This window comes from Agrilus planipennis, unplaced genomic scaffold (genome assembly GCF_000699045.2).
Source record: "Agrilus planipennis isolate EAB-ADULT unplaced genomic scaffold, Apla_2.0 scaffold76, whole genome shotgun sequence".
NCBI lineage: Eukaryota > Metazoa > Arthropoda > Insecta > Coleoptera > Buprestidae > Agrilus > Agrilus planipennis.
The window spans coordinates 931319-943341 of record NW_020442430.1 but is presented as its reverse complement, the minus strand read 5'-3'; the positions used below and the strand labels follow the sequence as shown (position 1 = coordinate 943341).

The following is a 12023-nucleotide window of genomic DNA, read 5'->3' as shown; positions in this document are numbered from 1 at the left end:
CTAAATATGCTTTTAAATAAAGCATATTCTTAAATTTTAACGAGGCAGTTTAAATAATTTTGCAAATGGTACTGTACACTTTTGTCTAGCTCTGCGGTCAAATATGATTGAATTTGGAATTATGCTACGCCGCATCCTAATAAAGGGAAGGGGCATATCTCCAACTTCTTGAAACGAACAGTAAATATTTGTATGCCTTAATGTTCACCGTTTTCGAGAAAAAACGTAGATGACAGTCCCTACAGGTAACGTTAGACGTTCCATAATGTTACACTCTCAATCTATGTACCTGCAGTTTTTTTTCTCGAAAACAGTGAACGTTCGCATCAGCAAACAGCTTACTTTTCTTGTTCTACACTGCCCTATCACGTCCAGCATGTTTTGTACTTGTTTCAGAAACACGTTGTATGTAGGCAAGTCTGCACGCACACAATCATGCACACACGCACGCGCGCTCGCGCATTATTCAAAAGACAAACTGATATAATATAATTCTTCTTAATTTTGATTGTTTATAGACTATTAAAATAAATTAAAAAACTGAGAATATTTTTGAGGTCTACATATGTCAATAGCGTCCTCTGTAAATAGCTTGTAGAAACCGAGTCGTGTAAACGTTCGACAACTGATTTTTTTCGGACAATTCGGTACGTTCGTTTAAATTGTGTATTTATTTTTACTTATTCCTTTTTTGTTAGACTTGTTTACGGTTATAGTGAGGAAGACAGCACTCACGAAGTGATTTCATGTATTTCCTTCAATTTGAATGTTCTATTTAATAACTTCCTATTTCACCTTTCTCAAAAAAATTATTTATTTTCACTTTTTTGTATAAGCAATCAAACAAATAAAGTATTAGCTTATCTCTTTTGAGGAGGCCGTAACTAATGTAACTAATGTGACCAATCGTGTAACAGTATTTATGATTGTAACTTGCAAATACAATACGCTAATAAATCATACTCTGAGTGACAAGTAGTTCCCGCTTAACAATAAAAGATCCAGATTCTCGATAACAGTGAAGGCTATTCCAGAGGATTCAAGTACAAAATAAATAAAGCTTTGGATGACAGCTGGAGTTAATTAGTGTACAGGCAGTTGATGAATAATATAATAACAGTGCGAATTTCGAGCGTATACAGACGACTTAAATACAATGACGATTCCATAAGAAATATAAATACCGAGCGATATAAATAAGAAGTAGTTCTTCTTCACGCCTTAAATATAATACCGATTATTATGAAATTTTGTATACACATTGTTACAGGTACAGAAAAGGACATAGGGTATTTTTTATCAAGAAAAAGATATGTTCTCGAAAGATAGAAAAATTAGTTTTATGTGACCGTCGATGATCTTTGGCACGTATTTAGGACACCATGCGAGCGAAGCCGCGGGTAAAACCTTTCACGAAATATTTTACACACATGTCGATTTCACTTCCTAACTACTCCACCGATTATCGTGAAATTAAGTAAACACATTGTCAGGGTTATAAAATATTTAATCAACGCGAGAGAAGCCCCGCGGGTAAAAACTAGGTAGCATATAAACAAATAACTGTAATATAAATAAAACGAATGCCAGAAAATTAGTTACAATTTAAAATAGTAAATAAGTTGAGAATCTTCTAGTAGAAATGGCGAAGAAGTTAACCTATTTCAAGATACTAGATTTAAAACGTGAACCCGAGGAAACAGAAGAAGACAACAAATAATAAATCTACCTGCAGAAACAACCCGCCGATGCTTTGACGAGAGCGTGCCTCGATCCTGAGACGTTTGTGTTTGAAAGTGAAAAAGAAGAAATAAGCAGAAATTTTTAGAATTCAATAGCATTAGAATAGTTTGAATAAACCTTAACGAAAATTCAAAAGTTTTGGAATAAAAGTCTGAAGAAAAAATAACGGAAATTCAAAAGGCTTAGAAAATGAATAAGTGAGAAGTCAAATGAAAATTCTAGATTAAATGAAAATTTTGAGCAAAAGCTACCTGAAAATTCAAGGGGCTTAGAAGAAAAATTAGAGAAGAAATTTAAAGAATGACAACGGAAAAAATTGGCCGAAACAGAAAATAAACTTGAATGCGAATACATAGCTAAAAGTTCCTCAAGGAAACTTATACCAGAAAAGATCGATAACCAGTTTCCAGCAAAACAAGATTGAATAAACTATTCACGTGAAGCAAAAGCCTGTTCCATCAAAAGTACCCTCGAAAGCCACTGAAGTTTGATAATTCATATTGCATAAATATTCGAACTTCCAGCTTTATAAANTTCCACAGATAATCTTTCATTCTCTTCTGTCTTCATTTCGTCCGTCTCAACTTTCTCACCCGAACCACCACTCACCCATTCCCACGATTCCTGAAAGCAGGCTGAAGAGGGCCTTCCGCCCTAGTCCAGAGGGACTGCCCGCCCACCAGCATTACTGGCTGGTGGGAATGAAACACCCAAAAGTTTTTTTTCTGATTCCTGGTTTTTATCCACTCTCTACCAGCTTCTTTTTTCTCAGCGTTGAATGGATTAGGCATATTATTTTTAAATGCTAACTGGTATACTAATGCCTTTAGATGTTTAACCGTAAGTCCATATAACCTTTCTTCCATTTCTAATTAATAGGCACAAAGATCATTTTCTTCAGACACAGAAAAAAACAGGCAACCTAGGACCCAATGGTACTTTAATTGGTATAGGTAAGTTTTCATCAGATGTTCCGTTCAATACACATTAAATTGTTTAGCTGCTTTATAATAACCCATTTTACCATCCAAAACCGCTTCAACTGCTCCCCGCATGGAGCCTTCGGAAAACGACCCTCTCTCAGTCGTGCATTTGTAGTCACGAACCATTCTAGAAAGGCAAACTAAGCTCACAAAAACAAACTCATTTTTACGGAAAACAAACAACAAAATTATTCTCATTGCGGGCAAGATGGGCTACCCCGTTACCCCATCTCGCCTGCAGAGTCATTTTATAAACAGAAAACAAAAAAAAACAGTCAACAATCTTAAGGAAACACAATGCCTACCTTATTATAGGTTAGTTTAAGCATCAATCACAGCAACACCTCACCAGCTAATGTTATTTAACAAACCACAGTCACGTGTCAAACCAGAATAAAATATGATAAACAATTTACAATAAAACACTTTTTTTGAATTTTTTTCGACACTGTGCACTTGTGAACCACTAACCACCGGACGACTGACAAGTATCATGGCGGCGCGTTGAACGATGAATGAACGAGAGTGATTGGTCAATTTGAACTGTAAATTTTGCTGGGTACCCCGTCTTACCCGCTACCCTGTCTTCCCTCCTTCACCCCTATGTCTAATCATACTCAACTGATACTGCAGAATTGTCCAATGCCAACCTCTAACTTGATAGCCTCTTTCTCGAAATTGGTTCTTGTCAGAACCAATGATTCTTGTTGGTCGCGATAACCGTAATGGACTATATTAGTAACTTTCACCATCCGCTAGTCCCCATGAAATCCCGGACCGGCGCAGCCCAGTAGCCTCGTCACCATACCCAAGCATTCAACAAGGCACTACCCCTGGACCCACTTCGAATGCCGATCGCCATGTTTAGCTCGACCGTTTCACAGCAATCATTATAGAATTTGAAACAATGGTAACGCAAGGCATCGCGAACGTCATTACACATGGTCCCAAAGAAAGACGATGAATGACGCCCATGTGGATTACCGTTCTCGCAACGCAAGGACCATCCCCGACAGATCCCCTGTATGCAAAATTGATTATTTCGCGCATGTATTAGCGAACAAAACAATATTTTATACGATAGATTTGGTTCGAGTCTACAACCAAATTCTGGTTGCAGAGGACAATATTCCCAAAACAGTAACAACAACTCCACTTAGTTTGTTCGAATTTCTGTAGATGAACTTATGATTACGTAATGCCAGCCAAACTTCAACGTTTCATCGACTAAGTATTACATGACCTTGATTTCTGTTTCACTTACATCTACTATAAATTGGTCGTATCAGTCTGCATTCCTACGGCATACGACTTCAGGCAAAAAGCAAATTTAGTGTAAAGAAGTCTCTTTTTTTGGTTACGCTGTCTCAGAAATGGGATGCGCCGTTTTCCTGACGCAATGACGTCAATCAAAAATTCCTCACACCAAGTACCACAAAACAATTACGAAGACTTTTGGGTTTGCTCAACATCAAGAAAAAATTTCTACCCAACGCTGCTCGCACTCGTTCTGCTTTGAATGAACTTCTTCTGGAGAATACAAAAGGAAATGTACCGTTTCAGTGGAACTCTACAGCCGACAAGGAATTCAATTAATGTTTACATAACGTTAATTTTATCATTCTTTTGTGTTCTTATTACTATGTTGAGGTGTACTGTAAATAGCGCTACATACTATCAGCGATGAACAAAGTTATTTAATTCATTTTTTTTTGTCTATACATTATTGTGTACCATATGTGTAATAGCATAGTAATAAACTGTTGATATATATATATATTGTATTAATCGTTCCACAAACGACACTGTTTACATTTTCCATCAATGTAGCTGCTTAGGTGTTATCGCAATTCACGCGCAAGAGCGGCTTCGTATTGTAACTTCTTCGGGTTTTTTCCAAATGTTTTTGTACCCTAACGACCCAACATGCGATTTCATATTGCTTCTAGTTAACTCGCTCCAAAGCTTGTCACTTATTTTAGAAACGCCCTGTATATAACTAGCCTCGTAGGGATCATAAAAGGTAGGTGTGTCAAGAGGTTTCTTGGATCGCACATTATAGTCCTGGAGTGAAGATACGATTGGTTTGAACATTTTCCATTTATATTCAACCTGAAGTAAACATCTTGTAAAAACAAGTAATCATCTGCAGAAGGTTTCTTTGTGCAATTTTTATCATCACTATTTGGCTCATTTCTTTAGCATGAGCTAGAGTCCTGCAAGTCCCCTTCATCGATTGGACTCTGTGTGGATCTTTGTAGAATCCTAACGGTGGCGTAGGTATTTAACTTTAGTTATTATATTATTTATATAAATTTTGTATAAATAATACTGTCAAATCGCAACGACACCTTGCAGTATGTGTATATCGGTCCTTGTGAGTATAAGATAGAATACTTCAGATAATAAATTGAGCTCTGTTATAAACTTATCCGAGATTAAGGCAAGAGTTAGGAGTTTACGTTTAGGATTTTTTTTTGTCACACCCATTTATAATGAAATTAAGTTAAAAAAAAACTTCCATTTTCAAGAAACGGATCCAACTTATTGCTGCAATGAACAGTTACCATCCTTAAGAGAAAGCTTTTAACGAAGAAAATTTACATAATTCTGAATATTTATTCCAAAAAAGTGATAAACAAAAACTTAGTTACATGTAAAGTGCTAGCCATAATTGATATTCAGTTAGAATAACACGTTTAGTTTAAAAATTTGAATTAGTACAATGATTTCACCTTCAAATAAACGCTAACAATAAAACATTTTTAAGTACTTATGACTATCAACCACATTTCCATTATCACAACTTACTTAACAAAGTGATAAATAAAAATATACATATAACTGATATATTTTATTTTCTATAGCATATAACTTTAAGCAACGCAAAAAAAAACGTAAAACATTTCAAAAGTTCATGTATGTGAAATACAATTCAAAATTAATATTCAATTGTATATTTTCAATTCTAATACAACTATGTAATTGAAAAACCAGATCTAAAATCCTATGTTTCAATTTTGGAATGTTAAATTGCGTAACTCATACATTTTTGTTTTCAATATACATGCTTTTAAGAACCGAACTTGTTAGTTGGCGAATTTATACCCAAAGCGTTAAATAGTTTGGTTTTCAGTCCACCTTTTTCTGCATCTGGCGTGCGGGCGGTATTTAACTGCTAAAAAGAGAATTATATAAATTAAATAAATAATTGCATTTATATATATATATCTTTAATTGTAAATTGATTTACAAAACCTCTAATTACACTACAGAACAGGGCGATCTGTTGCCAAACTGATCTAAGTTTTACACAGTTACGAGTTCCAACTTCATGATCTAAGTCTAAAGAATGTAGATTATATATATATACAAAAAAGATGTGCAGAAACTTGTTTAATAAAAGTTTCTGTGGTCGTGGTATGTATCTATTTGAGAAGCTTAATTTGAAGGAGAATGTTGATTCATCTAAACCACATTAGAAAGTGATGTAATCAAAACATGCATTTTGTCTGTTATTGTGATGGAGTTAAAAGAACTAACCGCTTTGACTACTTGTTTATTAATTTTGTTATACCAAAATTAAATTAAAAAGGTAGCATGCTGTGTTTTATTAACAATACGAATTTTAACTAAAGTGATCCTTCCTGCAAAATTCTAGCTTTTCATTAAATTAAATCATTAATTTAAAGTTATCCTTGCTCCAAATGACCTTACGAAATTCTTAAACAGTATCTAGTAAGTACAGTACCTACTTAGATCCCAATTTACACCGTGTTAAAAGCAGTTATGTGTACAATGATAAAGTAATGTTTAATATAAGTAGAAAGAGTAGTACCTGCCATTAGAAACAGTGCTAAAGATAGAAGAAAAAGAATGCGAGTATGAGGGGTGTTGGAAGGGAGTATATGAATGGGGAGAAAGGGATAAGTGCCAAAAGGAGGAGTATAAGAATATGAGAAGTGAATATAGAAAGCAGATAAACAGAAGTAAAGAGGAATACAGTGATATGCTAATAAATGAATTAAAGAATACGAGAGGAACGGAGGGGTTTTGGAAGGAAATAAATAGATAAAGGAAAAGTAATAAGGAGCAAGAAAATGGGAGGATTGAAAGGAAAGAGTGGAATAGGTATTTTAAAAAGATATTGAAAGGGAAGGATGATATGGTGATAGGGAATTTTGAAGTAACAGTGGTGGGTGCTAGGAATAAAGAGGAGGGAGGATTTGAAACGGATGATGTTATTCTAGTTGTAGGATAGAAATAGGAATATTATTTAGTGTTAAGTGTATAGGATAGTCAGCATTCTAGAAGCAAAATTTGAAAAGTTTGGTGTTAGGATTGATGTAAGGATAACTGAAGGTTCAATAATGTAAGGAGTAAGAATTACCCAATTAATATAATATTTGTATAAATAATCAATTTACACCTTGCCTGTAATATTTAAAATAAAAAAGTTAAAACTCCTGTCACGATGAAGCTCGAAAATGGAACACTATTTTCCCTAAAAATAAGAGATTAGGTACTAAGCTTTACCCGAGCAAGCAATTCTAGTTCCATTATAGGTCCAAATATTCAACTAAGATATTTCTAAATAAAATGGGTATGTTACCATTTACCATATATATATATAAGAAACAACTTTGAAAGTGTGACTCAAAAGTTTCGTTTCTTTTTTTTACACTACCTTTATGCCGAAATTTTCATTAAGTGTGCAAGTATCTGATGCTAAATAATATTGCAAACTTGAAAATGATCCAAAAGATACTTCATAGGAAATCGGCAAACAAAAAATATGTCAATTCTAAACAAAAAATATGTTTCATATTGCACATGAACTACTTTAAACGACTTCAACATAAAATTATTAAACAAATTGCCATTTCCAGAAAAATAAAATTATTGTATATACGAATCTTACATTGTGTGTGGATGTAGGTACTTGCGAATTGTGTTGTGTCCAAATTAATTTTAAAATATTTTATTTCCAATAGTGTTCAGTGACTTACCTCATCTCCATCAAAAGCCATGTCAAGAGATTCTTTGGAGCCTCGGTGAGAAGTTTTCTCTTTGCCACTAGATTTACGTTTGTCTCCGTCACCTAGTATGTCTGCCACCTTAGCTTGTTTTACTATGTCCAGAGCCTATAGCGATAAGCACTTTCAATAAGCAAATACAATTTATTGGTTTACTAGCCCCAATTTTGAACCGCTTATTTTACGCAATCTAAGCACTACGACTAATAAGAATATATCAACATACATACATGATAATATGTTTTAAGTTTGTAATATAAACAAGAATAAAATATTCAAATAAATGAAATTAACTTACTTGCTGTGCATGCTGAAGCAAAGGAATAAAAATGATTATTTAGTAATATTTATCGCACCCCAAAATTTAAAAGTAGGGACATATTACTTGACAGAAATAGCTTGGCCCCTGAATTGTTTACGTCCATCGATGCGCGATGACACAACTGATATTGTATTGGGGAGAGCCAGTTTGGTCGTCATGATTTCGTGAAATCATGACAGTGTATACAAACTCGCCCCTTATTATCAGAAAGTAGCTTTAAACCCGATACTTCAACGATAGATAAAGTTAACAATCATTTTCACCTAATTTTGAAGGTGGGTAAAATAGTTTTAAAAGTTATTTAAAATACAAAATGCAAAATAGGCGAATCTGTTTTATTTAAAGTGCATTATTAGTTTTCGCGTAAATATTACCGATATAATTAAAACATCCTGGGGTAAATTTACTTGCACAATACGAGCCCGATCCGAAAAACAACTCAAATACCAAGCGACAAACTGCATCTCTTTCCTATCGAAAGCGTCGTTCTCTCGAAATCTCAGAGGTCAATCTACTTCTGTTAAGCTGTATGTTAACATACGTTTCTAAGACATTTAGTCCGTACTTCATGTCATGCAGATAATTTTAAAATATCTTAATTACAATATAAGCTGTCTACTTGTAATAAGAAGTATTACAGAAAGCTATAGAAATTCATTTCTTGTTGTACTAATTGTACAAATGCTATTTTTAATCACAAATTTTCATGAAACCACACTTTATTATTCGCATTATTTCAATAATATTGAAATCAGTAATTCATAGGTTGAATTAAAAGTAAAAATTAGTAATATTAAAAGATTACCTTAATACAGAATGTTTCCAATAAAAATAATTGATCTAAGTTTTACACAGTTACGAGTTCCAACTTCATGATCTAAGTCTAAAGAATGTAGATTATATATATATACAAAAAAGATGTGCAGAAACTTGTTTAATAAAAGTTTCTGTGGTCGTGGTATGTATCTATTTGAGAAGCTTAATTTGAAGGAGAATGTTGATTCATCTAAACCACATTAGAAAGTGATGTAATCAAAACATGCATTTTGTCTGTTATTGTGATGGAGTTAAAAGAACTAACCGCTTTGACTACTTGTTTATTAATTTTGTTATACCAAAATTAAATTAAAAAGGTAGCATGCTGTGTTTTATTAACAATACGAATTTTAACTAAAGTGATCCTTCCTGCAAAATTCTAGCTTTTCATTAAATTAAATCATTAATTTAAAGTTATCCTTGCTCCAAATGACCTTACGAAATTCTTAAACAGTATCTAGTAAGTACAGTACCTACTTAGATCCCAATTTACACCGTGTTAAAAGCAGTTATGTGTACAATGATAAAGTAATGTTTAATATAAGTAGAAAGAGTAGTACCTGCCATTAGAAACAGTGCTAAAGATAGAAGAAAAAGAATGCGAGTATGAGGGGTGTTGGAAGGGAGTATATGAATGGGGAGAAAGGGATAAGTGCCAAAAGGAGGAGTATAAGAATATGAGAAGTGAATATAGAAAGCAGATAAACAGAAGTAAAGAGGAATACAGTGATATGCTAATAAATGAATTAANGCTACGCCGCATCCTAATAAAGGGAAGGGGCATATCTCCAACTTCTTGAAACGAACAGTAAATATTTGTATGCCTTAATGTTCACCGTTTTCGAGAAAAAACGTAGATGACAGTCCCTACAGGTAACGTTAGACGTTCCATAATGTTACACTCTCAATCTATGTACCTGCAGTTTTTTTTCTCGAAAACAGTGAACGTTCGCATCAGCAAACAGCTTACTTTTCTTGTTCTACACTGCCCTATCACGTCCAGCATGTTTTGTACTTGTTTCAGAAACACGTTGTATGTAGGCAAGTCTGCACGCACACAATCATGCACACACGCACGCGCGCTCGCGCATTATTCAAAAGACAAACTGATATAATATAATTCTTCTTAATTTTGATTGTTTATAGACTATTAAAATAAATTAAAAAACTGAGAATATTTTTGAGGTCTACATATGTCAATAGCGTCCTCTGTAAATAGCTTGTAGAAACCGAGTGGTGTAAACGTTCGACAACTGATTTTTTTCGGACAATTCGGTACGTTCGTTTAAATTGTGTATTTATTTTTACTTATTCCTTTTTTGTTAGACTTGTTTACGGTTACAGTGAGGAAGACAGCACTCACGAAGTGATTTCATGTATTTCCTTCAATTTGAATGTTCTATTTAATAACTTCCTAATTTCACCTTTCTCAAAAAAATTATTTATTTTCACTTTTTTGTATAAGCAATCAAACAAATAAAGTATTAGCTTATCTCTTTTGAGGAGGCCGTAACTAATGTAACTAATGTGACCAATCGTGTAACAGTATTTATGATTGTAACTTGCAAATACAATACGCTAATAAATCATACTCTGAGTGACAAGTAGTTACCGCTTAACAATAAAAGATCCAGATTCTCTATAACAGTGAAGGCGATTCCAGAGGATTCAAGTACAAAATAAATAAAGCTTTGGATGACAGCTGGAGTTAATTAGTGTACAGGCAGTTGATGAATAATATAATAACAGTGCGAATTTCGAGCGTATACAGACGACTTAAATACAATGACGATTCCATAAGAAATATAAATACCGAGCGATATAAATAAGAAGTAGTTTTTCTTCACGCCTTAAATATAATACCGATTATTATGAAATTTTGTATACACATTGTTACAGGTACAGAAAAGGACATAGGGTATTTTTTATCAAGAAAAAGATATGTTCTCGAAAGATAGAAAAATTAGTTTTATGTGACCGTCGATGATCTTTGGCACGTATTTAGGACACCATGCGAGCGAAGCCGCGGGTAAAACCTTTCACGAAATATTTTACACACATGTCGATTTCACTTCCTAACTACTCCACCGATTATCGTGAAATTAAGTAAACACATTGTCAGGGTTATAAAATATTTAATCAACGCGAGAGAAGCCCCGGGGGTAAAAACTAGGTAGCATATAAACAAATAACTGTAGTATAAATAAAACGCTACATACTATCAGCGATGAACAAAGTTATTTAATTTATTTTTTTTTTGTCTATACATTATTGTGTACCATATGTGTAATAGCATAGTAATAAACTGTTGATATATATATATATTGTATTAATCGTTCCACAAACGACACTGTTTACATTTTCCATCAATGTAGCTGCTTAGGTGTTATCGCAATTCACGCGCAAGAGCGGCTTCGTATTGTAACTTCTTCGGGTTTTTTCCAAATGTTTTTGTACCCTAACGACCCAACATGCGATTTCATATTGCTTCTAGTTAACTCGCTCCAAAGCTTGTCACTTATTTTAGAAACGCCCTGTATATAACTAGCCTCGTAGGGATCATAAAAGGTAGGTGTGTCAAGAGGTTTCTTGGGTCGCACATTATAGTCCTGGGGCGAAGATACGATTGGTTTGAACATTTTCCATTTATATTCAACCTGAAGTAAACATCTTGTAAAAACAAGTAATCATCTGCAGAAGGTTTCTTTGTGCAATTTTTATCATCACTATTTGGCTCATTTCTTTGGCATGAGCTAGAGTCCTGCAAGTCCCCTTCATCGATTGGACTCTGTGTGGATCTTTGTAGAATCCTAACGGTGGCGTAGGTATTTAACTTTAGTTATTATATTATTTATATAAATTTTGTATAAATAATACTGTCAAATCGCAACGACACCTTGCAGTATGTGTATATCGGTCCTTGTGAGTATAAGATAGAATACTTCAGATAATAAATTGAGCTCTGTTATAAACTTATCCGAGATTAAGGCAAGAGTTAGGAGTTTACGTTTAGGATTTTTTTTTTGTCACACCCATTTATAATGAAATTAAGTTAAAAAAAAACTTCCATTTTCAAGAAACGGATCCAACTTATTGCTGCAATGAACAGTTACCATCCTTAAG

The 12023-nt window shown here is 33.8% G+C and overlaps 1 protein-coding gene across 6 annotated transcripts in view; it reads right to left on the bottom strand.

Annotated features, from left to right (window-relative positions):
- Positions 1 to 5766: 5766 nt before the first annotated feature.
- LOC108733253 (kinesin light chain) overlaps positions 5767 to 12023 on the bottom strand; it is a 91830-nt gene continuing 85573 nt past the window's right edge. For 3 of the 6 annotated variants that reach the window (XM_025980285.1, XM_025980284.1, XM_025980282.1), the window contains exons 8-9: positions 7736 to 7870; positions 5767 to 5904 (exon numbers count right to left, since the gene is read on the bottom strand). In XM_025980285.1, coding sequence (XP_025836070.1) covers positions 5800 to 5904; positions 7736 to 7870 — 240 coding nt within the window. In that variant the 3' untranslated portion in view covers positions 5767 to 5799. Of the gene's footprint in view, positions 5905 to 7735; positions 7871 to 8036; positions 8073 to 12023 lie in introns of those variants that run through there. The other 3 variants (XM_025980283.1, XM_025980286.1, XM_025980287.1) reach the window with 3 other exon arrangements.